The sequence below is a fragment of the Grampus griseus genome, assembly GCF_964374135.1.
Source record: "Grampus griseus genome assembly, chromosome: 12".
Taxonomy (NCBI): Eukaryota; Metazoa; Chordata; class Mammalia; order Artiodactyla; family Delphinidae; genus Grampus; species Grampus griseus.
The window spans coordinates 88,526,307-88,552,014 of NC_139006.1; the positions used below are offsets into that span (position 1 = coordinate 88,526,307).

Below are 25,708 nucleotides of genomic sequence, written 5' to 3' on the forward strand. Positions count from 1 at the left end.
CATGCGTCTGTTGATGGACATTTGGGTTGTTTCTACCTTTTGACTAGTGTTAATAATGCTGCTATAGACATTTGTGTACATGTTTTTGTGTGGACATATGCTGTCATTTCCCTTGGGTACATACCTACAGGTAGAACTGAGATTCTATGGTAACTCTATGTTTAAGTTTTTATGGACCTGCTAGACTAGCTGCACGACTTTACATTCCCACCAGCATGTGACGTTCCGACTTTGCCACACCCTCATCCACACTTGTTATTGTCTCTTTTGATTTTAGCCATCACAGTGCATGTGAAGTGGATCTTGTGGTGGTTTTGATTTGCATTCTCATGATGACTAAGGATGTTGGGTTTCTCTGCATGCAAGGCTGTGTTTCACACACATTCAGCAACCAGGTGTCCCCACGTAGTCACTTGGCTGGGCTCCTGGGATGTTGGCAGGACCCAGACAGACACAGCCCTGCCCCACAGAGGGGTACAGACATGTAAACAAAGCAGGTACTTGCTAAGAACAGGGTCCTGGGACATCACCCATAAAATGCCCCATGAGCCACAATCCAGACAGGCCTAAAGGGCATCTGAGGGAGGGAAAGTCACAGTGAGGCCTTCCTTCCAGATCTTCGATAAAATCAGAGCAGAGATGCGAGTGTTGGCAGCCTGTTGGAGTTGGTCACAGAACATAACTATTCTTTAACCATGCAGCGTGTTGCTTGTGGGATCTGAATTCCCCCACCTGGGGACTGAACCTGGGCCTTTGGCAGTGAGAGCTTGGAGTCCTAACCACTGGACCGTCAGGGGAGTCCCAGAGCATAAATATTCTTAATCTTAAAGTTGACAGCAGACATGGCAGGGGTCCGGAGAGATGGCCGAGCCTCCTGGATGGATGGTCACGGGTCCCAGGACCGCAGTGCGAACTTGGGCTGTGTGGTGACTGCAGCCACATTCCATCCCCACCCCTGCCTCCAGGATCCCCCATTAGACGGGTGACAGCCTTGCAAAAACACGACGGGACACAGGGGAAGGTCGAGTGCTGGGGGCTGGTGAGGCTGGGGAGCCGGTGTCTCCTGGATGCAGAGCTTGGTGTGGGAAGGTTAGGAAGTCGCGGGGGGGGGGGCGGGTGGTGGTTTGCACAACAGTGTGAACGTACCTAACGCCACCGCACTGCGCCCTGAAAAACAGCGAGAACGGCAACTTGTAGGTTGTGTGTTCTTTGCCACAATGATAATGAAAAGGTCGTGCTCACTCTGGGCTCTGACGCAATGAAAACGAAGCCAACAGCGTAGCCGGGATCGGCTGGTCCGGCGAGGTCCCGCCCCGCCCGGACGGCCACCTGCGCCCCGCTACGGCCTCACCTCCGTGCCAGGCTGCTCGGCCCAGTTCGGGCGCACAGCCCGGGCCGCGCGGGTGGATCCACGGCCATCGCCGCGGGAGCCGCGGACGGCGGAGCGGAGCCGACAGAGCCACCGGCCCCGGGACCAGCCGACCCACCTGGACACCCCGCACCCCGGACCCGGGGGACACCCCCATGGCCGCGCGGGGCCCCGAAGCCCCCAGCGGGCGCGCGCTGCGGGACGCGGTAAGTCGGACCCCGCGCGCGCCAAGCTTCGCTCCCGGGCTGGACACCCTCCCCTCCCCTCCCTCCCCTCCCCTCCCCCCTCCTCCTCCCTCCCCTCCTCCTTCCCTCCCCCTCCCCCTCCCATCCCTTCCCTCCCCTCCCCCCCCCCACCCCGCCCAGCGCCGGGAGGCCAGTGGTCCTGCTTCCCGTTCGCTGAAGGAGCCGCAGCGCCGAGAGGAGACAACCAGTGGTCAGGACTGATCAGTTTGCCTTGTTAAAAAGAATTGGTTAGCTGTGCACACTCGAATCCACGTTTTCCTGACATGATTGAGGGGAAGAGCTCCTGACAGAGGGCCTTCTGCATACGTAAACGCAGGCTCCAGGTGGAGATCCGCCTCCATATCCTGGGCTCTAAAATGGAGATAATAGACGGGTGCCAGGAGTGAACTGTGTCGTAAATGGTATGAGATTTAAATCTGTAAACTGTAGGGCGACTTACAGTACCGCCTGCTGTCAGTCACCATAGATGATATATCCGTACGGCCTGGTAAACAATTTCTGCAACCCCAATCCCAGCTAATAAATCCCCACAAGTGTGGGCGAGCAAGAGGCCCCCGGTAGGTGCGTCTGGTGACTGTCTCAGGCCTTCTCAAGAAGTCCTTGAGGAGCCCAAGGTTAATAAGACTTTCTCCTACGTTATCTTCTGGACGTCTGATAGGTTATCGCTTGTATTTCAGCGTACGATCATTTTGAGTTACTTGTTGTGAGTGGTGTGCGGTAAAAGGTCGGGCCGGCTTATTTAGGGAGTTACGCATTTGGCTAGCACTGTTCAGTGCTGTTGGTTGACTAGACCTTCCTTACCCTTTGAGTGGGAAGGCCTTAACACCTGGTCGGGAATCAACTAATGGAATATATAGATGGTTCTCTTCCATGGCGCTTAGAATTAGAATGCTCTGCATCACAAGTAAATATATATTCACTTGTGGTTCATTTTTCAGGCAGAAAATCTATTTCAGGAACTTCAAGAACACTTTCAAGCTCTGACTGCAACGTTAAACCTGAGAAATATCCTTTTCTGTCTCATAACAAACACTGCGGTTGCTTTTGGACTATTGAGCTGTCGTGGACTATCTTGTTGTTTTCTGTATTAGTGGATAATTGTTGACCTAAGACTTCCTGGTGGTTACGTCTGTGCCTTTACATGGCATCCTGATGTATTAATTACCGCTCACAGGTAATTACTTCCTGCTTGACCAGCAATACAGGGCATTTCATGAGGCAAGGATAAAACACAAGGACACACGAACAACACATACTACCCAGTGGGGCCTCCCAGCAAGCCCTAAAGAAATCTGGTTAGTCTGCTAAATAGCATTTATACTCCCCCAAACAGTCAACCCTGCACAGGTACTGGTTAGGTCTCCAGTGCAGGGTACGCTATCTGGCTCTCCTTGCCTTGTTTTGTTTTGTAACTTCAGCAGCTCGCCATTTGGTAAGCCATGGATTCAAACAGAGTTAGGTGGAATGTTTGTTTCCGGTTTAAGAAAATCCAGAAAAAGGGACACTTGCCCTAAGACTTGCCCAAGTGAACTCACTTCACACAATTAAACTCCTGCCTTAAAATGTGTACAAATTGTTTGCAGAGAGATCCTGTAGATGGGCTCCCACAGGGAAAAAGAGATTCTGAAACAGGATAAAATTATAAACAGTAGGAAAGTTTGTTTTAAACACAGTTAATTTTCATTGTATTTACATACTGATTAGAGTTTGGTTAAAACATAGTTAAACATACCAGACAACCTCATATCCCCGAATCCATGTCCACGGAAAGGGAGCCAAGGTTTCAGAACCGGGCTCAGCGTGCAAAGATTAAAGGCACGTACAGACCCTCAGGGATGTGATTAATGTGCACTGACTTAAGGTGTTAGTACACATCCGCTGCCTTTGATTCCCTCATTTTAGATGCACCACAGGGCATTTTTATCAGCCCTGGTGATGCAGTTTACGTGGAGGCTTTGAGGGACCTGGGTAGGTGCCCGTATTCCATGTGCTGTTCTCCTTAACCTCGTACTGGAAGAAATGGGAGGCCGCATTGAAGACTTGCAGAAGAATGTGAACGACTTGATGGTGCAAGCTGGGATTGAAAGTTCTGCTCAAGAGCAAATGGCGAGGCCTTATTAAGGCACTCAGGTGTTCACCGTTTACATATCTTCTGCTTTCATCTTGAAACATTTAAGCCCATATTTGTTCACTAAGGGAACTACTGCTTCTGCACTACATGAAAAACCTTCAGGAATAATAAAAAAAATTCACAAATGCTCTTTTCTAAATGGAACAGAAACACTCTTTGTCATTGTTCCTTAAAAAGTGCACATTTTAAAGGAAAACTATTATTTAAAAACTGGATTTTGTTAAAGTACTTTTCACCCTCATCCCTCAAATTAGTTTTCAATCAAAACACAAGTCATGATGAATGAGTGCTTGGGGATGACAACTAGTGGCTTCTGTTTGAGACGTTCATGGAAGGATTTAAAGAAGACACAAGTGCATTAGGTTCTCACCCCATTTCATGAGTGGTTCCTGAGGAGCCCACCCCGCCCCCCAGAATGCAAATATTTCTTTTCCAGTGGAATTTTGCATTTCATCTTTTTTCTTTTACTATTTTATTTTTAATTTTTAGTCTTAGTTTTATTTTTTAATTGAAGGTTTTATTGTAGTTGACGTACAATAGTATATAAGTTATAGGTGTACAATGTAGTGATTCACAATTTTTAAATGTTATACTCCATTTATAGTTACTAGAAAATATTGGCTGTATTACCCATGTTGTACAATGTATCCTTGTAGCTTATTTTATACATAATGGTTTGTACCTCTTAATCCCCTACCCCTAGTTGCCTCTCCCCCTTCCCTCTCCCCAATGGCAACCACTAATTTGTTCTCTATATCTGTGAGTCTGCTTCTTTTTTTTTTCGTGGTACGCGGGCCTCTCACTGTTGTGGCCTCTCCCGTTGCGGAGCACAGGCTCCGGACGCGCAGGCTCAGCGGCCATGGCTCACGGGCCCAGCCGCTCCGCGGCATGTGGGGTCTTCCCGGACCGGGGCACGAACCCGTGTCCCCTGCATCGGCAGGCGCACTCTCAACCACTGCGCCACCAGGGAAGCCCCAAAACTTCACTTTTTTGATGCACGTACAGCCATTATTTAAAGCAGCATGAGAGAAGGTCAGATATCTAAAAGCGTGTTTAAAAGCTGATAATGCCTTTTAAATTAAAAGAAGGACCTGAGTGAGTCTAAACCTGTGCTTGTTGGTTTTGCTGGGTCAAGGATTCCTAGCACAGCGCTGTGGATTTCAGGGGATTCGGCAAACCCCCTAAACTTGCTGTGCTCCTGCTGTGGGGAGGGGAGTCCATGACCCCCAGATGGTAGGAGCTACTGTTCCGTATGCCAGCGGATTTGGCCCGCCGCCCCGACATCTGAACACCTTTCCTGCTGCGAGGAAGCAGGCACGCTGTTGTCTGAGGAGAACCTCTCCACACTGTTGATGCAAAGTGATGCTTTGTCACTTGAAGAACACACCCCTTAAGCTGTGAATCCACACAGACTCCATCTGACTAAAGTGAACATCATCTAACATTTAGGGTTTTCTATATTCCGAATTTTTCCTGTACAAAACTGTTCTAGTAATTACGGGAAAGTAAGCTAATTTTATTGATAGCTTTGGATTCCAGTTTACGTAACTGTACATTAACTGATATATAAAATCAATCGTTACTTCTTTCCACTTTTTTCTTACAGACTTGAGGACAGTAGACCAGTCATTTGAAAATGTGAAAGAGTGAAAACTGTACTTTTTGAGTAATAATCTACATAACACGAGTTCTTATTTTTAGTATTTAAGAATTCATTTTAGTAAAATAAAGCATTAAAAGAACAAAGGCAATGCAATAAGAATGTAAGTAAGAAGGTGATTAACCACTTAACAAAGATGGTTGTAAAATGGCAGAACACTTTTCAATGCACACCTAACATTTGTAAATCATGGAGGAAAAGCACGAGTTACATTAGGTCAATTTTTTTTCCAGAATTAAGTTCTATATAGATCCTTCTTTAAAATACCACAAGAAGTTTTCTGATAGAAGTTGCTTTTTTTTTTTTTGTCCACTGCAGCATGTGGGATCTTAGTTCCCCAACCAGGGATCGAACCCACACCCCCTGTATTGGAAGTGCAGAGTCTTAACCACTGGACTGCCAGGGAAATCCCAGAAGTTGCTTTTTTAATAACTGCATTCCAATTCAATAATTCCAGTCACACAGTTTTGGGGAAGACTTGGTTTAATCTGCCCAGTCCAAGCAAATTCTAACAGTATGTTCTCCAAATCAAAGGAAACCAATCAAAGGACAGCCAAAGAAACAGGTGATGCAGGAGCTCCATGATTGCTTCCTGGGACACCCTCACCCGCTCCAGCCCCCACAGAGGTAGTTACCAAGGAGATGCACAAAGATTGCACCTAAGTTTAATTTGTCAGTTAGAGATGCTTTCAAACAATTGTTCAATTCACCTGTCTCTGAGCCAAAGTACGAATAGAGCTATGATCACCTAAAAAGGCTCTCATTGTAAAGAATAACATTATTCCTGCATATAAAATAAATCATACTCTTTATACAAAAGTCAAACTCACTCATAATTCTACAATTTAGAATTAACCACTGTCAATACTTTTTTCTATGCAGGGACTTTTATATAGCTGATCATATTGTTTATAATCTAATATCCTGCTCTCATATCATAAACACTTTTCCCCAGGTGAAAGTTCCATACCCACTTTTTATGGTTACTAATATTCTATTATGTGGTTGAAATAATTTAACCATCCCCTTAACTATTCCTTGGACTTTGAGGTTATTTCTCACTTCCTTGCTATTATAAATAATGCTTTAATGAGCACCGTTATCCACGAATTCTCTGCACATTTCACTAGGGCCAGAAGTATGACCACAGGCCAAGCACATTGGCAGAATGCACCTAAGAAAAGAAAAGAAGGGTCATTTCACACCCCCGACAGTGATGCAAACCCAAAGTTTAAACCCAAAGTTTTAAAATAGCATCATTTAAATTCAATATTCTTGGTGGTTTAAAATCACGATATTTCCATTTGATTATGTGAAAAATCTCAAAGCATCTTAGCCATAATTATAATTTTAGTAGAAACTGGGGCAAATACTTGAATTAAAGTAAACTAAACAGATTTGAGCCTTCATCAATAATACAGAACACAATTTAGAGTCCAGGATTTTTAAGAAATTAAATAAGTAGAAAAGAAAGCTTCTATTAGTTATTAACTAAAATAAAAACATTGATATTGTCCAAAATATGCTAACTTCTTTCTAAAGAAAGTCCCAGGCTGATCCCCTTTTATTGGCTCATCTGACTGACATCTCAATTATTCACTCAAACCACAGACATCTAGCTTTAAAGAGATTATTTGGCATTTCATAATATCATACCTGTTTCTATATCTTCCTAATGTTTTTATAAAGAATTGCTTTTTTCCAGCACCCTGTTACATATATTTAAAAGAAACGAGAATGTTTTCATAGGGAAAAGAGGGAAAGTAACAGATGGATTTACATGTATTTAAATACTCTTATTCTAATCTAAATTGGACTAACACAACATTTTAGTAGAAAGCATTTTACTTAAGTAAAATGGAGTTACTTCAATATCAAATCCTGCATTCATGTATCTGTTATGAAACTTATGAAAACATAAAGCTTAATAATAAAGGGATGAATCTATAAGGCAGAAGTTCTGGGTGCAGTTGTCTGAAGTTTTAAATTCACTTACTTTTTTACAATTGCCCAATCTATTACCATAGATTTTTAACTCCCCCCAAATCTCCCTTCAGCCGCTCCAAGCTTGGGCAAGAAAGATCTTTTCAGAACTGAAATTCCATCACCTTACACCTCCTTCCCCAAGCAAAGCCTCCGAAGCTGCCAGCACCCCCCTTCCCCCACCCCCCACACCCCACCCCCCACCCCCCCCCCCCCCGCCTGCCCCGCATCCCACTACACTCTCCCCGCAAGACGAGCCCCGCTCCCTCCCACCACTGGCTCCTGAGGTCCCCTCTGGAATGGAGTTACACACACACACACACACACACACACACGCACACGCACACACGCCTAGTTAGCACTTTTTATATCTGATCTCAGCTTGAAAATAATTTCCTCAGAGATTCTTTCCTTGAGCGCCTGTCCGGGTCTGAAGTAATTTTATGGGGTCTCTTGCTGACTATCACAGTTGTAATTTTACTTTTATGTGATCATTTGATTGTCTTCTCCACAAGGCAGCAACTGGATTGATTTTGTTCACCCCAGGTGCCCAGATGCTACTCAAACATTTTCTTTGAATTAATGAATGAATTTGGAGAGTTTCAGAATACTTTGCAATCTTTTTGTCCATGGAGATGTGTGAAAACTTGACCACTTTTTGAACAAGAAAACCGGAGGCCAGAGGGAGGGCTGGGGACAACAGCAATGACTGGAGGAGACTAGCGTGGTGTGGCCCCCAGAGAGCAGGGGAGGTGATGCTGAGCTCCTGGGGGAGCTGCGGTGGTTCTTATAGAACCTTTGATGATAAATGTAAAAATGCCACAGAAGAATGCTACGATCAGATGCATTTTAAAAGCCATTAATAAAAACAATGTAGGAAAAACAATTCAAAATGATACCCACTTAAAGCAAGTCTTCCAAAATGTCCTGGTCTGATTTTCAAGACCTCAGACTTTCCCAGGCAATCTGGGGAGGTCACAAGAACACCCTGCATTTTGACTGAGCAACCCGAGAAAGCAAACTTTCAGTGTGGTCTTTGGAATCATCAGTGTTGCGGTTTTCTAGGGTAGTTTTACATGGGAGATGCTTTGATTCTGTTGGTGCCCCAAGCTCCCGGTCTCGTCCGGACTCGGCGCAGGCAGAATAGGGCAGTCAAGCCCACAGACCCTTGGACGCCTACGTAACAGCCCAGTGCAAACACTGTGGCTGCTGATTGTTTTACTGTTTCACATCTTGTTTTCAGTGTCTTAAAACTATATGAATGGCATCATGCCGTAGTGTCCTCTGGACCTGGCTTTTCCATTCAGCAGTTGGAGATTCGCCTGTGTTGATATGTATAGGTCTAGACAACGTAACTAACTTCAGTGTAATAGTCCTTTGACTCTGCCATTGGTTTCCAAATGATGCTGCAGTGAGTACTCTTGCGTGCCTGCTGTGTGTATGTCAGTCCCTCTAGTGTACCTGGTAACTTACTATATTCCTGAATATGTTCTGTACCTCCTAGGCTGGTTGCCTCTGTGTCAGCTGCCATGTCTAATTCCTGGACTTTGCATAAAAGCCATCCTGGGAAGGTTGGGAAACAGAAGTCACTCGATGCCCAGAGAACCAGGGGTATCAGCATACTTTCTCTACTAGTTAATTTCAACTTGATTAAAGCAGTATGCACAGCAGTGAGGTAAGGTTTGGTAGCCCTGCAGGTCTAGGTTTTGAATTCATGTCCTCTGCGACTAGTTGTAACTTTGGGCAATCTATGCTTTAGTTTCCTTCTCTGCAGACTATCTACGTGGCAGGTGCTTGGACGGATTTGAGAAAATGGCTTATAAGTTACTTGGTTCAGGGTGAGGTAGATAGTGATAAGCTATAAGCTTATTATTACAATGATAAGCTTATAACAATAAGATATAAACTTGGAATGAAGAGGCCAAATCATTATAAATTCAACAATATTGCAGTTACAAAGCACCAGTGAAAAAGATAGTTATTAAAGTCAAATGTGAATGAACTTATTACAACTTATAAATAAAATTTACGATAAATATACAGTAAGTTTACAAATGTAAAGTGTAAGCTTTTTGCTTGCTTATTTTTTGTTAACAGTTAATAAAGCTTTATCGATGAGATATAATTCACATGCCGTACAATTCATCCAATTAAAGCATCCAATTCAATGATTTTTGGTACATTCACAGAAATGACAGTGAGCGTCTTTTCAGGTGATTACTGGCTACAGTATTTGTTTTGAGTAAGTGTCGGAAGTATTCACAGAAATGACGGTGAGCGTCTTTTCAGGTGATTACTGGCTAAAGTATTTGTTTTGAGTAAGTGTCGGAAGTATATTATTTTTTTTTAATAAATTCATTTATTTATTTGTGGCTGCGTTGGGTCTTCGTTGCTGCCTGCAGGCTTTCTCTAGTTGCCACGAGCGGGGGCTACTCTCTGTTGCGGTGCGCAGGCTTCTCATTGCGGTGGCTTCTCTTGTTGCAGAGCATGGGCTCCAGGTGCGCAGGCTCAGTAGTTGTGGCTCGGAGGCTCAGTAGTTGTGGCTCGTGGGCTCTAGAGCGCAGGCTCAGTAGTTGTGGCGCACGGGCTTAGTTGCTCTGCAGCATGTGGGGTCTTCCCGGACCAGGGCTCGAACCCGTGCCCCTGCATTGGCAGGTGGATTCTTAAGCAGTGTGCCACCAGGGAAGTCCCGGAAATATATTATTGAATGTCTCTTATATGCCAGGTACTTGGGGTCACGTTGACTTTTTTCATTAGCACTTCATTTGATATGGTATTATACTATTTTGTAAATGGGAAAATTAAAGCTAGAGATATTAAACTGCAGATTTACATCTGAATTTTATATCCATTTAAAAGTACACTCCTTCGAGTAAGTGTGTAGCTTTTCTTGTATTTGTTAATTTCATTCTTTGGTATGTACTCCTCATGTTTCAACAATGAGTCAATCTGACGAGGCAGTGGGTGTTTTCACATCACGGAGGGCCCACCAGCCCTGTTCTAATTGATCTGCGTGTAACACAGGTTGGACAGCAGACACCATCATCCCCTTCACATGGGAGGAAACGGAGCTCTGGGGGCCACTCGCTCAAGGTCCTCAGTAACGACAGAGCCTGGCTGTGAAACCAGGTAGGGGCTCCAGGGTGTGCCCCCCACAGGCCCCGGGCTGCCTCCACGCCGTATGCCCCCTCTTTCACCTCAGAGGCTGTGTGCCCTGAGATGTGCCTGTGAAGATCCCAACCAACAAGACGCTGCTGGGGTAAGAGACTCAGGAGAGAAACTTGAGACTGTGATAAGGAAACTAGCTACACGGACTGAAGGGTCATGGTTGCTATGGAAAATACGATGCATTTAAGTGCGTTAGATACAATCTTAGGAGGTGTGAGAAACACCTCTTACTTTTTATATTTAAAGGGAGTCCAAAAATCATTGTTGCACTGTTTTTTATAACCAGAAGAATAAAAGATGATTTTTCCCTTTTCCTGAACTCAAGCCTTTGGTTCTGCTGTGGGTCGAACTGTGCCCCCTGAAAGTTCACATGTTGGGAATCCTCACCCCAGGACCTCAGAATGTGCCCTTTCTAGAGACGGGGCTGTTGCAGGTGTAACTAGTCGAGATGAGGTCATGCTGGAGCAGGGTGGCCCCCACCCAGTGGGGACACTTGCACACAGACACGCACACGGGGAGAACACCACGTGAAGACGAATGCTGGGCCTGGGGTGAGGCATCACCAGCCAAGGGACCCAAAGATGCCGGAAACCACCAGGGCCAGCAGGGTTTAGGAACAGACTCCCCGTCAGGCCCTGGAGGACCAGCCCTGCCGACACGTGGATCTGACCCCAGCCTCCAGAACTGTGTCGCGTCACCACTCTGAGGTCCCTAATTACAGGAGACCCAGGAAACTCAGACAGACTCTGACAAGTGTGCAAACCACAGCAGCCCCATGGGACCCACACCTGAACCTCACTCAACAGTGAAGAGTTAATTCTTGACTACCAAAATCACTAATCTATACACTACTTTTCATAAGAAATGATTTTGACTGTTCCCATCACCATGTATTTTATTTCAGCTAGATATTTACAGATATTTGCTGATACAAAAATACAAGGACCAGGCAGACTGAAAGTTGAGGCAATGCCATCCTCACTGCAGAACCCTCCAGCTCCTTGAGCTCTGTGTACTTCCCCAAACGCTTTCTCACAGGCTTTAAATAGTTGAAAATGTTTCCGCGTGAGAACGACCCCACGGCACTGCATGCACCAGGACTGGACAGGGGCTCAGTATCTGTACTTGGTGGAGTAGTCCTTCGGGGACACGACCAGGCCGCGGCCCTTCCGGGCCCCCCGGTACACCGTCTCGATGATGTCAATCATCTCCTGCTTGTCTTCCATGGCCCAGTTGATCTTGTTGTTGTTGCCAGTACCCAGGTCGATCATGATGTGCTTGTTCCTGTAGGTGGGCAAGAGGGGGTCCGTGCTCGTGAAAATGCTTCTGAAGCAGAATCCCATGGAAAACCTACCTGTATCTCCCACTGCGAACGAGGACACACACAATCAAGCGGGTCCGCCACTGTTTAGCAGGCTGGAAACCACCTAAATGCTGCTTAAAGAAACACACAGCTCCTTCCGCGTGCTCTGCACACCCTAAGACAAAAAACCTACAGGGCAATCAAGGCCAAAGGACACAGCTTCAGTCACCTGGAAAGACAAACTGTTTTCCAGAGGGCTGCACTAATTTACCTGAAAAAGGCAATGTGTGCGTTTGTCACGGTGTTCTTGTGAGCACTTGGTGTAAATTTTATTGAAAGCCATACTAACTGTGAAATAAATGATATTTTGCATTTCTATAATTCTTCGTAGACTGACCTTTCAAGACGCTTCTTTCTGAAATGAATTTATACGGGCACTGCATAAAAGAAAGACATTAACGCTTCTTGTACCAGCTGCACTGACTTTTATCAATTTAGCTTCCTGTTTCTGCAAGGTTGTGCGTCTGGCCCCCGGCTGCTGTTCCATGGTGCGTGCCCCATCCATCCTGAGGTCACAGCGTGGCCTCCTTTCAGCCAGGGCGAGCTTCCAAAAGGCAGACCTGATGCTTCTCTCTTGCTGCAAACACTCACTTCCAGGAACCTTCCAAGTCCACACACTGGTCCAGGAAACCGGGCATCTGGGCCCCGCCACACTCTCCCCTGAGCACCCGCCACTCCCCAGCCCTCACCTGTCCGTCCTCCCTCATCCCCGCAGGTCCCCAAACATGCGGCCTGCGCTGCCCTGTGCCCCTGCCTGCGCTCGCCCGTTGGGATGCACGTGGCTCATGCCAACCTTACCCAGCAGCCTTTGGGCACTCCCCATCACCCTGCTACGCTCAGTGTTTGTGCCTCTGTAAACACCTGTTGCAATACTGTGATTTATAGGGAAAATATATACTTGGTCACTCAGAAGAATATATTTCTCATATGCATTTGGTCTTCACCCACAGATCCTGGCTCACAGCTGCAAAACCTTCGGAATTTCCTGCAATAAGAGTGATGGGATATTTGGACTCTAGTCCTCCGTTCCTGAAGACACTTTAGGGCCATAAAGGTGAAACGGGTGCATAAGCACCCTTTCTGTCACAGTGAGTTTGTTAATGAAGGTGACTTCTAGATCCCACCAGCAGGGTGCCCAAGAATCGCCTGTTGGCGTAGGGAAGGCTGCACACACGCGCACACGCACACACGTTGCAACTGGGCCTGGGAACCCCTTTATCACCTGTCCCCTTGCATCTCCCTGGTTCCTTGTGCTAATTTACTCAGCTGTCGCCATCAGATGACGGTCTGTGATAGGAGGAAGCCTGTCTTATCTGACTTAATGTCCCAGCACTAGACATAAAAGCCAGCAGGACTCTATACGTAGATATACTTGGTGAATAAATTAATTAAAATACTGTTACTACTTGTCTTAGAATCCTGGAATCCCAGGTCACAGAAACAGTAGGTTTTGTCCCCTTTTCCAAGTGCAGCATCAGTCCTAAACTATCAAAACACACGGTGGCCGCAGCGCCACTTGACTCCTTTCTGCAACCTCCTTCCCCGTCAGGGCAGCCCCGCCCAGGTGGGCCCTACACAGTGCGGTGCCCACGGCCCACCTGGAGGGCTCTGGGAAAACGTGAGAAGCACGGCAGAAAAGGCCGAGATTGCCTTCAACAGCCTGTTAGTGGAAACGTGGCTTGGAAGGAGGTAGGGATGCATTTCGGGGAGTGGAGGAAAGGGATCCTTGCTGCACAGCGGCAGAATGTCTGTGACGCTGCAAAGTGATGAGCATGGATACCAGCCGAGGACACGGAAGCAAAGTCTTGAAGGCACTGCCTGGGTTCGTACTGCTTATAGTAAAAGGAGGGAGACAAACCGGAGTAAGATCCGTTAACCCAAAAGATTTCTCAGCCTCTCCAGGTAGCAAAAGATGCTGAAATCCAGAAATGGCTGCTGAGCTGTTGACACAGAGGCCACACCACCTTCTGCTGACACCTAGTAAAGACCTAAAAGTCAGAAGGTTCAGTCACAGGACAGGATCTTCCCCCAGGAAGCAGCCATCGGGCAGAGGGCAGCCCCGGTGCCCAGGACAGAAACCTGACTGGCTCAGGCTAAGAGGGACAGAGCACGCAGTGAGAGGGGCTGATGCAACCCCAAAATGCTGCTGGCAGGAAGCACGTTGAAAAATGAACCAGCTGCAAATGCCTTTCATAAAAAAGGCAGGAAAAACTGGGTAGAACCCTCCCAGGGGGAGGCACTGGGCCAGGACTATGGTCCCAGTGCCGCATCAGAGCCCCCTTCCGAACCCTGACGCCCCACGGTGAACCCAAATCGCTTCCTGTGCCTGTCCCACACTGCATCCTGGAGAGGGGGCCACAGATACGGAGCTGTGTGCAGAAGCTGTGCTTAATGGGTCACCTGGGAAGCCTCATCCACACCCAGTTTTGCACATGGGAGGGATGTGAATCTTTGGGAGCCGGAGGGCAGGCTGCAGTAGGCAAAATGCGAAAGTAACTCCTGCTACTTCCCGCCCTCATCCCTGGGGCGGCGCTGTGATGGGACACCATGCCTCTGACCAGTTACACTACACTGCAAAGGGAATTCTGCAGATGTCCCTAAGGTTACTCAGTTGATTTTAAAATAAGGAGGCTCTCCTGGATTATTGGGTGAGTCTAATCCAATCACAAGTGCCCTCTGAAAGCAGAACAGGAAGCTGGAGCAGCTGTACGAAAAGGACTCAACTCGCTGCTCAGGGCTTCGAAGACAGACGGGCCTCTAGAGGCAGACAGCGGCCCCGGCGGCAACAGACCTCAGACCCCCAATCACCGGGAGATGGATCCAGCCCACAGCCCCGGTGAGCCAAGTGGATTCTTCCCTGACCAACTGCCTACATGACAGCCCAGCCCGTGACTCTGGCCTTGTGAGACCTCGAGGCAGAACCCACTGAGCCTGCCTGGACTCTGCCCTACAGACCTAGAGCTCATAAATGGTGTTGTTTTCAGCCACCAAGTTTGTTACAGAAAATAGAAACCGAATACACACCCTGCACACTCCACCCAGACCTTCCTGGACCGTTAGGGAGCTCCGCTTCTGCAGTATGGCCTAATGTTTATATTGCTACTTACTAACTTTTGTAGAAACAATAAACAGTACGAAATTTTGACAAGTAAAAACAGTGATTTTTTTAAAAAATGGTGACTTCTTTCCAAATTAAACCTCCACAACAGAATTTTTTTCACTCATGATGTTACTTAACTTTATTATATAAATACCATCAAAGGTATTTGCGTCTGCATCAGACTCTTGTGTACCTAACTCCGCATTTTCCTTTCATGCAAAGTCTGCCAATCATGGGTACAAACTAATTTAAGGTGATTAGGGAAAGTCTATTCCTTGAGCCCATGACTGACTGACTAGGGTACACAATAGAATTTTTCAGCTGATAAAAGATTTTTTACAAGATTTTGTATTTATAAGCAAAGTAATTAAGTACAGGTTTTCCTCTTGGATATCACAAAAGGATGCTAAATAGAGTCACTGATACATTTAAAAAGTGAGTTATTTTAAAGACATTTTTCATCAACAGATTAAATTTAAAGGTATCTTAAATTTCAGTAAGAATGTCTTCCATTTAATAACACTTCCCCTAGGTTCCTGGGCAGTTATTTCAAAATGGTAATTTGTTACTGAGTAAATGCTAAAACTGGAGTTGTTACTTTGAAAATTATTTAAAAGATTGATTGCCTGGTGATACAAACTATATTATAATATGGCTGCATAACTGATTTCCTCCTAAATAAAAGAATCTAAAGATTTCTTGATCTCATTAAACTTCCAGACCATCTATTCAATTTAAACAACAACTTTAAGATAAGAGAACATACCTGAAGAAAAACATGACAGTGCACGGATCGTATAACTCATACATTTTGTTGAAGTCAGGTACTTCTGTAATATCCACAAGATAAATAACTGCGAAATTTTTAACCTAAAAGTAAAGGAGATTGGGGGAAAAAAACTAAAATAACAAATCAACTTTTTATTCTGTAAAAGCACATTCAAAAACAAAAACAGAAGAATTTGTGTATAACAGGACAATTTTCAAACTGACTCTGCAACATTTTTTCCCAGTAGAGCTGCCATGTAGGAAATTACTTCAAGAGGATCAGGGTCCTGAGCAACCGTCCATTAACATCTCTTTTAATGTTTTTCAGAACAGCAAGTTATGAGAATCCTGCAGAAGACGTCCACAGATACATTATGCACGCTGATCTAGCAATAATCTATGTGAACTTTTCCAATTTGTACTTTCACAAATACTGAATTACACGCATTAAACAACTGCTTTAAAACATGCCTTTGGGATTCAGCCACACACTCCCCTCTTACTGAGGTCTGGACACTTGCACATACTAACGGCCTAACACCCCAAATCACACTGCAGGTAACTAAGGTTCTTTAATTTCTTCCACAGCTGGAAGCTCATCAGAGAACATCTGGAAAACCCAGAAAACCATAAATAAAACAACCTTCAACCCCAACACCCCGAGCTGACTGCTGAGAATATACTTTCACTATATTCTTTCCCATTTCTTCTGGTATATATGTTTCTACTCTTTTAACAAATGTGATCATAGCGTGATCACACTACAAGATTTTGCATCCTGCTTTAATTGTGAGCATCCTCTTATATGAACCGTATACTTTACATAAGAGAAAAACAAAACCAAAATTTTATGGCTACATAACAGTTCACCAAGTGGCTATGCCATTATTTTTACCATTCTTTTGTTATTTTCTTTGACTTTTCATGAATATAAATAATTCAGATTTTCACTGATATCAATTATTCACATGTGCACATTATTACCCTTAAATTCATATACATACTTCATTATTTTCTAAGGATAAACACCTAAAATAGAATCTTCAGAACAAAAGACATGACATTTTAAAGGCTCCTTGTAAATACTGTCTCAACGCCTTTTAGGAAGTTATACCAATTTATATCATGGGTTGATTTATGCCCTTTCACCCCGCAAGAAGATATACTGAAGTCCTGACTCCCAGTACTCAGAATGTGACCTGATCTGGGAAAAGGGTGCCTGCAGAGCTCATCAGCGAAGGTCAAACGAGGTCATACTGGAGTCTGACCCCTAATCCAATCTGACTGGTGTTCCTATAGGAAAAGGGCCATGTGAAAACACACCAAGGGAGAAGCCACATGAACACGGAGGATTGGAGTGACGCACACCTATAAGCCATGGAGTGCCACAGATCGCGGAAGACGCCAGGAGCTGGAAGAAACAAGAGGGGATTCTCCCTTGAGGGTTTCAGAGGGAGCACGGCCCTGCTGACACCTTGATTTCGGACTTCTGACCTCCAGGATGTGAGGTAATAAATTTCTGTTGTTTTAATCTGCCCGGTTTGTGGCGCTTTGCTACAGCAGCCCCCGGAAATTCATAGAAAATGCACAACATTTCTTCATATAAAACTAACTCTAAAAGCCTAACTGTAATTTACAGATGAAATAATACGGTATTTGGGATTTGCTTTCAATACTGCAGCATGAAAAGCGTTTGAGGGGTTAAACGGTACAAGACTGACAAAATATTGGTGATTGCAGTAGGTACAGAGGAATTCACTGTTCTCTCCCCTTCACTTGGGAATATGAAGAAGTATTTAATATGGAAATTTAAACCACCATCACCCAGAGAAAGGAGGGAAGGAAGTTTACATTTAGTGGGCACTCCTTTTGAGGACAGACCTCGGTGCTGAGGTAGGGGAAGAACAGGTGTCTCTCCCAGCCACATGCCCCTTTCCTGGTGAAAGGGGAGAACACACCTGCAGAAGGTGGAGAGTGAGCTGAGCACCACGTGCTCACGTGGCCACAGCAGACACCGAGGTGGAGGACTGGGCAAGGCCAGCCACGCGCTGGCAGAACTGCTTCCTGCAAAAGTCACCCCGCTAGTGTTTAAGGTTCTGCCCACATCCAATTTCACTAAGCAGACATATTTTATTTCTCCCCACATAATAAAACAGATATTATATATATAAAAAACAGATATTATAATTAAAAAGATAGATACTAACATCACAGTATAACCAAACACACACACACACACACACATCTGCCTCCTAAAGCATAAGATGACAATCCAACAGGAGTCCCAGACACCTTTCAATCCAACGGAAGCCAATTGGTTCTGCTTCCTAGAACCTCCAGATCTCCCAAGTTAAAGCAGAAATCGACCGGAGAAACCACATTCTCTTAAAAGTTACTAGAATATATCTCAACTAGTTCACGTATGAGGACATTCAACTATCCCAACTCAATGTCATATAATTTTCACACTGTAAACACTGGTTTTTATGTGAGACTTTCTAAAAAGGCCTTATTTTCTTTTGCCTTCAGTGATGAGTAAGAAAACCGTAGCTCATTCAGAAGCAAAAAACAACTGACACGACAGGATTTCATTTTCTCTTCCCTCCACATAAACCACATCATGACGCCTCACAAGGTCGGGAACCACACCTGCGATATTTATTAAAGAATGAACTTTAGAAATAAACCTATATTTCAAAATTCAGGAAATATATTATTGTCATTATGGACTTAATTACCTAATCCTGAGTTCAAACAGACCTGCATTAAGAGATGGTCTGGTCCCGCTTCTTCCTTAGAGGAGGTGCCCTGACGGGTCCTCCAGCCCCTGCAGCTCTGGGAGGAGAAGGCCCACAGCACCAGCTGGCCTTTCTCTAATTCTGTGACCCTCCCAGCTTCTCTCCCTTGGAAGAGCTTGTCCTAAAGGGGGTTGCACGGATTCTATCATGATGCTTTCTACAAGGGCTGAACTATTTCTCCTGAATGTTTCACATCCATTAATGAATCTGCAATTAACTATAACCCTTGTGTATTTTTTATATAAAACTGAAATAAGCTAGGTGTCTATGATCTTTTCTCCATTTAAAAAATGTCCATTTTGAAAACACAGAAATGGAATGGAAACATCACTGCTTTGTTTCCAGCCCAGTATTTTTAAAACAAGTTATATAATTTAAAAGTACATGACAGTCAGGAAATTCCCTGGCGGTCCAGTGGTTAAGGACTTGGTGCTTTCACCGCCAGGGCCCGAGTTCAATCCCTGGTTGGGGAACTAAAATCACACAGCCACGCAGCCCGGCCAAAAAAAAAAGTATATGACAGTCAAATAAAATCAATAGTATGTAAGTGCTTTAAAATGAAAAGTAAATGTTTCCCTTTCCCCAGACCCACATGTTCTCTTGTGAGAAAACTGCATACATTCTGCTTTTCTCCAGCTAATGTCATTAACCAATGTTCCCCCACGTTACTAAATAAAGCTCTTAGGAAATCATTTTTAATGGTCAAATAATATCCCATCCAGGGGAGAAGATGCTCCACTTTAAATCCTAACGCCCCATTTCTGAGCCCCGACAAACTACTTCGTGGCACCTGTCTCTTGGGAGCTGCCGTGAGGACCACGCCGGGAGTCCATTTCCCACCTATCACCGTGACGGGGCTACGCGCCACACACTGGAGATTACGGTCATAAGCGTGCTCCCCCTTCACTGGGCATCATGGTTCTTTCCAGTTTTGCTATCAATCACAGCAACAGTCTCAGGGAGCCTAAGGCATGGCTGTCCTTAGGGCTCTTCACCCAATGCCGAGCTGCTTCCCAGGGGCTGTACCTGCTCCACTTCTGCCTGAGTGTTAGGTCTGCTTTCAACGTACGCCCTAAGAGTTAGACCTTTGATACACCTGAAAAATGACAGTACACTATTTTAACGTGTGCTTCTTTGAAGTTTATTTAACCGTTGGAATTTCCTCTTTTTTTCCAGTTCTGTGCCCATTTATCCACAGGGGTCTTACCCTTTTAAATGGTACTTTAAACTGGCCTGCAGGAGTCTACAGTATCTGCAATAATATTTTGCCCACTAGATTTGCAGTAATGTTAAGCAGCTGTTGAATAGTATTTTTTTTTTTTAAATCAAGAACCAGATGTACAAATTTCCCTTCTATTATCAAGTTGTTTTCTAGTATATGTCCTTTTGATTGTCTAAACTAGTAACTGTCCTTTCCAACCCTGCTGCCATACATTTTACAAGCAGGCTGCTTCTTCAGCAAGTCAGTGATTACGCAGTTCAGTGGTCCTGCATGCTGCCAGGTGCCTCCGGGTTAATGTAACTCGTGCAAGTCACCAAGGCTGAAGGCCGTCGGTGCTGCCAGCCACGCTTCCACCCTTCTGTACAGAGCTCCTCCACTAGCTAAGAACCCACCTAAGATTCTGGAAAAAATGTTCTTGACTGTCAGTTGGCACTATGTATTTTTGAAGTGTCAATTTTTACATTTTTAGATAGTTCACTTCAAAGCCATCAAAAAACTGCATGATAACTTCATTTCCTCAAATTACCGTTTGCCCTGATTGGCTGTTGGTTCCTATGACATTCCTCATTTGAGCATAAATTTCTGTTGATTCAACCTACTTTATCTCATGCTTAAGAATGACCCCCTGAAGTCATTCCTACGTAGTTCCATGAATACATTTACCTTATGTACAATCTAATTAGCACTTATGGCTACGAGATGGCATCACTGAGGTTTTGCATACTTTAAACTCTATCTGTATGAGCTTTGTAAACAGACCAAAATTAAACATCCCACTTATTCTTACATATAATGGGATTTAGAAGCAGTGAGCTGTGGCGAAGTGCGTTCCTACAAAATGGCAAGACAGCTCAGAAGTACACAGTAGTCTCGCTTCGAAGCTGTGCGTAAAATCAACCCACTCAACAGGAACCTTTATTTTGGTTATCACTCTACCAAACTCCAGGCATCTGTCAACTTTAAACATATCTCTAGGTTTTCCATACAGCTCAAAACGAGCGTAGCACGCGGCGGGGCTGGAGCTACCAAGCAGCGAGTCGGTGAGTCCCGTTCCAGGAGGGACAGAGCGGTCAAGTCCAGCCTCAGCACTGGGACTCTTACTCACTTTAACACAGCTGGGGTATCCAAACAGGGCTCGCAACAAGACGAGGAAGATGCCCCATTATCTGCCGTTTCTGCAGAGGGAGATAGACAGTTAAATTGTTCTTTATACTAAAACCTTAAATTTCAAAAATTCCTATTGTGCTTCCCCAGAAAGGGCTTCCAGAATTATAAACTCATATTCTGCCCTTATACTAAGTAGAAAATAAAACATTAATAGTCTTGTAATGCATTTCAAGCTTGCATTCTGAATAACTATACTGTAATATAGTATTGAAAGTTTATTAAAATAGAAATCCAAGTTTTGGACAAAAGAAATGGAAGAACTTAAAAGACCAAAGAAAAGCACTCAAAGTGAGCCCAGTTAAACTGTACCAAAAGAGGACGTCTGCTAGTACTACAGCGATTTGCTCTCTCACTGATATACAGGGATTAGAAAGGAACAGTTCCGGTAAAACTCCCTAAAAACTTACGCTGACACAAAATCTGCCTCCTAGCTAAGAGTATCTTGCTGAGTTTTGCTCAGATACGAAGAGCAAACAACCCTCACGCCTCTGCCATCCTAGCCTCGTGCTGGGGGCAAGCGGGTCTGGACATCCCCTGGTGCTACCTGCAAGGCAGAATCCAGAACACACACCTAAGTTACTTCAGAGTCGACACAGCAGTGGTTCGCTTACTGAACAGTGTCTTTGCCCATCTTCACTGAAGCCTGCAGTCTCTGCCCTTGACTACTGTAGCTTAAGCCATGCAGACAGGAGTCCCCGACACCACCTCACTCTTGACCTCTGACGGGACTGGGAGGACCCCCGGGGGAGAACCCTGCTCTCCTGAGTTCCCCAGGCACCTCCTCAAGCTCCCGCAATGTCTAGGCGCCCAAGAGGAAGAAGAGGGGAACGGCTATAATCACAGCACTCCTACTCTGACCCTGACCTCGTTGAGGGGATTCTGAAAGTCATGTCAGAATTCCCTGGGGAGCTTCTTTAAAAAGCCGTTTCTGGACCTCGCGGCAGACCTGTAGAATCAGGATCTCTGAGATGCACTTTGGTATCCCAAGCGATACTTACGCTGACAGACACAGAAGGACGGTCCCTAATGTTCACAAGGCCACCTCCCCCAACTCTGCCTGTCCCACCAAATAGGAGACAGTGGAAATTACCGATGGCAGGTCAGATCATTTTTCCTTTCCTAAATACAAAATATATCCTTACACCTGTTACTCTTTACTCAAAGGCGTTATTTTAACTCAGCCCATATTAGCATATCCTACTCCTGTGAAAGAAAAGATGGCTTCAATGTTTCTTACTTTTACTCTTCGTTAAAATGAATAACCTCTCAAATTATTATGGAATATTAATAAGTTAAATATTTTATTAGCATCCTTTTGCCCTATTGCTACACCTGCAAAAATCTAAATCAAAGTTATCTTAGAATCCCTATGAGACAATTATAGAAAAAGAATTAAGCCCTGGTTATTCAACAGTGCCCTACAATTGCACTTTACTGTCAGCAAACAAAGGCCAGAGACAATCCAGTGTACTACATTTAAGAATTAGGAAAATTAGCTCTAACAAGTATAGTTCTACTTTCTCCAATGTTTCCTGCATCTGAGTCACTCTAAGCTATAAATCGGGTCACTTAAAAGAGCACCGGTGGGGTAAAGAAACGACCCAAAGAAAAAGCACGGGATTTACTATGCTATCAGCATAAATGTCCCGCTTTATAAACACAACAGATAAACGTGGCACCAAAACAAGGACAATCCTTTTAAACTAAGCTATTCAAAGTAAGCTCCCAAGCTCCTGCCAGTCTGCAAATGTGTTTTGCTCTGGGCACTACAGATGAAAATTTTTGAAAACACCCTCTCAGTTAAAACCCCTGTAAGTTAATAGGAATTATGAACTTCTTTAGGGGGGAGAGATCATGAACTTCTTAAAAATTTGAAAATCTATGGAAAATTCTCCCAGAAAAGAACATAAGCTATTCTGACCAATTTCAGGGAGCCCATCCTCACATCCCAAGGGAAGACTGGCCGTTTGTGAATCCTACTGCTTCTCTTTCGCCGGTGAACGTGCCGCACTTTTTTTTTTTTTAGTTTTTACATTTATTCTTTTTTTCATTGGAGTATAATTGCTTTAAAATGGTGTGTTAGTTTCTGCTTTATAACAAAGTGACTCAGTTATACATATACATAGGTTCCCATATCTCTTCCCTCTTGCGTCTCCCTCCCTCCCACCCTCCCTATCCCACCCCTCTAGGTGGTCACAAAGCACCGAGCTGATCTCCTTGTGCTATGCGGCTGCTTCCCACTAGCGATCTATTTTACGTTTGGTAGTGTATATATGTCCATGCCACTCTCTCGCTTTGTCACAGCTTACCCTTCCCCCTCCCCATATCCTCAAGTCCATTCTCTAGTACGTCTGTGTCTTTATTCCTGTCTTACCCCTAGGTTCTTCTTTAAATCTTACCGGCAAAGCAATCCAACACGATGAAATGACCAAACGGAAGGCGGGACGCGTTGTGAGGCGGGGCTGCGTTACCTTTTCAGCTATGCTGTACAGAACCTCGTCCATCTTCATACAAGTAGGGTCCCAGTCGTGTCCAAACCGAATGACGACCACGCGGTCTTCTTCCGAGAGGATGGCCTGATCCACTTGCCAGCCATTGTGCAGGTGCGGGAGCATGTACGACATCTTGGGGCCGACGGGTCTGCGGGAGGGAACCACCGGCCAGCTCCTCCCAGCTCCAGCGCGGAGCACCCACGGGGCCCCCACCCCACGGAGCCTCACCCCGCGGGGCCCCCACCCCACGGAGCCTCACCCCACGGGGCAGTCGGTGCGCTGCCGGGAAGGCCAGGCCCGCTTCCACCTTGACCCCAGACCCCGACCGACCCCACCAACGGATCGCCTCCGCCCCGCGGCCCAGAACCCAGGGCGAAGGGACCCTTGCGGTCGTGCACCCACGCCTCCCTCGCCACCCGCTCCGGCGCCCGGCCCGGCACGCACACTGGGCCCTGCGGCTCAGCGTTCCTTCCGGGCGTGTACGCACGCCCGCAGTGCGTGCGCGCCGGCGAGTGCGTGCGCGCGCCCCCGGGCAGGGGCCTGGGGGCCGACTGGGCGCCGCAGTGACGGGCGTGGCTGGGAGGTCCTTATGGTGAGAGACTCGGAGGCGGTTCGGCTGGGTAGGGCTGGTCCAGACCTGCTGCCTCTCCGGTTGGTCCATCGGAGTCTGAGCTCCTACGGTGCCACCGGGGCCCGGGGTGGACGGACCGGCCCGCCGGGACCCCGGGCTGGACGGAGAGGATGGCATCGCTGAGGAAGGGCTCGTCCCCGTTTACCCCCAGGCTAAGTCCCCCAAATTAATCATTTTGGCGGTCACGCTTTCCAGACGTAAACACAGTTGCTTTACTTGTCAAAAGCAAGTAATTAACAGAAGAGTCCTGGTAAGACTCACACGCGCCCAAATAATTTATTTAAATTAGTATTTCTAAACATATTTTATTGTGGTAAAATATATATAATATAAAATTTACCATTTTAGCCATATAGTTCAGTGGCATCGTTGACATCCTTGTACAGCCATCACCACTCCAAATACTTCTTTTGTTAAAAAGCTTTGTTGAGGTATTATTCACATACCATAAAGTGATTCCCCCATTTCAAATAAGATGGTTTTTCCCAGAGTTGTGGAACACTACAGTCTGATTATGGAAAATTTTCATCACCCCAAATCCTGTACTCATTAGCAGTCAGTACCATACTCCTCCCATCCCTTTGGCTTTTGTCAACTACTAATCTATCCTAGACATTTCACGTAAATGGAAGCATAAGTATGTAGTCTTTTGTGACTGACTTTGTTCACTTAGCCTAATACTCTCAAGGTTCACCCACACTGTAGCAGGCATCAGCACACTTGACCCTTGAGCAACAGGGGTTTGAACTTATACATGTACTATGTGTACTACATGATCTGCAATTGGTTAAATCTGCAGATGGGGAACCGCGGATATGAAGGGCCAACCGGAAAATTATGCGTGGATTTGTGACTTCACAGAGGGTCATGGTTGAAGGGTCAGCTGTACTTGGTTCCTTTTTGTTGCTGATTAATCTATTGTTTGGATATATTGCATTTTATCTCTCCATCAGTTAATTGACATCAGGGTTGTTTCCACTCTTTGGCTGTTGTGAAAAATGCTGCTATGAACATTTGTGTACGAGTTTTTGTATGGATTTTAAGTCTTCATTTCTCTTGGGTATGCAGGTGGCGTGGTTGAATCATGTGATGTTTACTGTTTTGAGAAATTGCCACACTGTATTTAAAAGCGGCTATACCATTTTACATTTCCAACAGCAATGTGGTGGGGTTGGATTTCTCCACATCTTTGTCTACCCTTATTTGTGTGTTTTTGTTTTTGTTTTTTTACAATGATATCCTGGTAGTTGTGAAGTGATGTCTTATTATGGTTTTGACTTGCATTTCCCTAATGGCTAGAGATATAGAGCATCTTTTAATGTACTTATTGGCAATTTGGAGAAATGTCTATTCATGTCCTTTGGCCACTTAAAAATGGATTAGTTGTCTTTTTATTATTGAGTTGGAAGAGTTCTTCATATATTCTGGATAGAAATTCCTCATCAGATATAAGAAAATATTTCCTCCCTTTTTTTTTTTTTTTTTTTTTTTTGTTTTTTGCGGTACGTGGGCCTCTCACTGTTGTGGCCTCTCCCGTTGCGGAGCACAGGCTCCGCTCCGCGGCATGTGGGATCTTCCCGGACCAGGGCACGAACCCGAGTCCCCTGCATC

The 25,708-nt window shown here is 45.2% G+C and overlaps 2 protein-coding genes across 6 annotated transcripts; one reads left to right on the forward strand and one right to left on the reverse strand.

Moving 5' to 3' along the window:
- The first annotated feature begins 1,332 nt into the window (after nucleotides 1–1,332).
- Nucleotides 1,333–17,275, forward strand: HSBP1L1 (heat shock factor binding protein 1 like 1). Its single transcript, XM_082668288.1, has 4 exons — nucleotides 1,333–1,575; nucleotides 2,553–2,619; nucleotides 3,626–3,744; nucleotides 16,116–17,275. Exons 1-3 carry the CDS (start codon nucleotides 1,525–1,527, stop codon nucleotides 3,733–3,735), a joined length of 228 nt encoding a protein of 75 aa, XP_082524414.1. The 5' UTR covers nucleotides 1,333–1,524; the 3' UTR covers nucleotides 3,736–3,744; nucleotides 16,116–17,275.
- TXNL4A (thioredoxin like 4A) lies at nucleotides 11,443–23,977 on the reverse strand. Of its 5 annotated transcripts, none has more exons than XM_082668286.1 (4): nucleotides 23,911–23,977; nucleotides 23,446–23,614; nucleotides 15,786–15,889; nucleotides 11,443–11,840 (listed from the first exon to the last, which is right to left on the reverse strand). In XM_082668286.1, the coding sequence occupies exons 2-4, from the start codon at nucleotides 23,596–23,598 to the stop codon at nucleotides 11,669–11,671; spliced, it is 429 nt and encodes a 142-aa protein (XP_082524412.1). In that variant the 5' UTR covers nucleotides 23,599–23,614; nucleotides 23,911–23,977; the 3' UTR covers nucleotides 11,443–11,668. The 5 variants fall into 5 exon arrangements, with proteins under 5 accessions (XP_082524412.1, XP_082524409.1, XP_082524411.1 ...); XM_082668283.1 differs by having other exon boundaries at nucleotides 23,374–23,614; XM_082668285.1 differs by lacking the exon at nucleotides 23,911–23,977 and adding an exon at nucleotides 23,869–23,893 and having other exon boundaries at nucleotides 23,374–23,614.
- Between the last annotated feature and the right edge of the window lie 1,731 nt (nucleotides 23,978–25,708).

Coding starts and splice junctions, on each gene's coding strand:
- HSBP1L1 (XM_082668288.1), top strand. CDS start 1,525: ATGGCCGCGCGGGGCCCCGAAGCCCCCAGCGGGCGCGCGCTGCGGGAC. Junction 1,576..2,552: donor GGCGCGCGCTGCGGGACGCG/GTAAGTCGGACC, acceptor TTCATTTTTCAG/GCAGAAAATCTATTTCAGGA. Junction 2,620..3,625: donor TGCAACGTTAAACCTGAGAA/ATATCCTTTTCT, acceptor TTAACCTCGTAC/TGGAAGAAATGGGAGGCCGC.
- TXNL4A (XM_082668283.1), bottom strand. CDS start 23,598: ATGTCGTACATGCTCCCGCACCTGCACAATGGCTGGCAAGTGGATCAG. Junction 15,890..23,373: donor CGTGTTGGATTGCTTTGCCG/GTAAGATTTAAA, acceptor CTTTACTTTTAG/GTTAAAAATTTCGCAGTTAT. Junction 11,841..15,785: donor ACTGTCATGTTTTTCTTCAG/GTATGTTCTCTT, acceptor GCCCACCTACAG/GAACAAGCACATCATGATCG.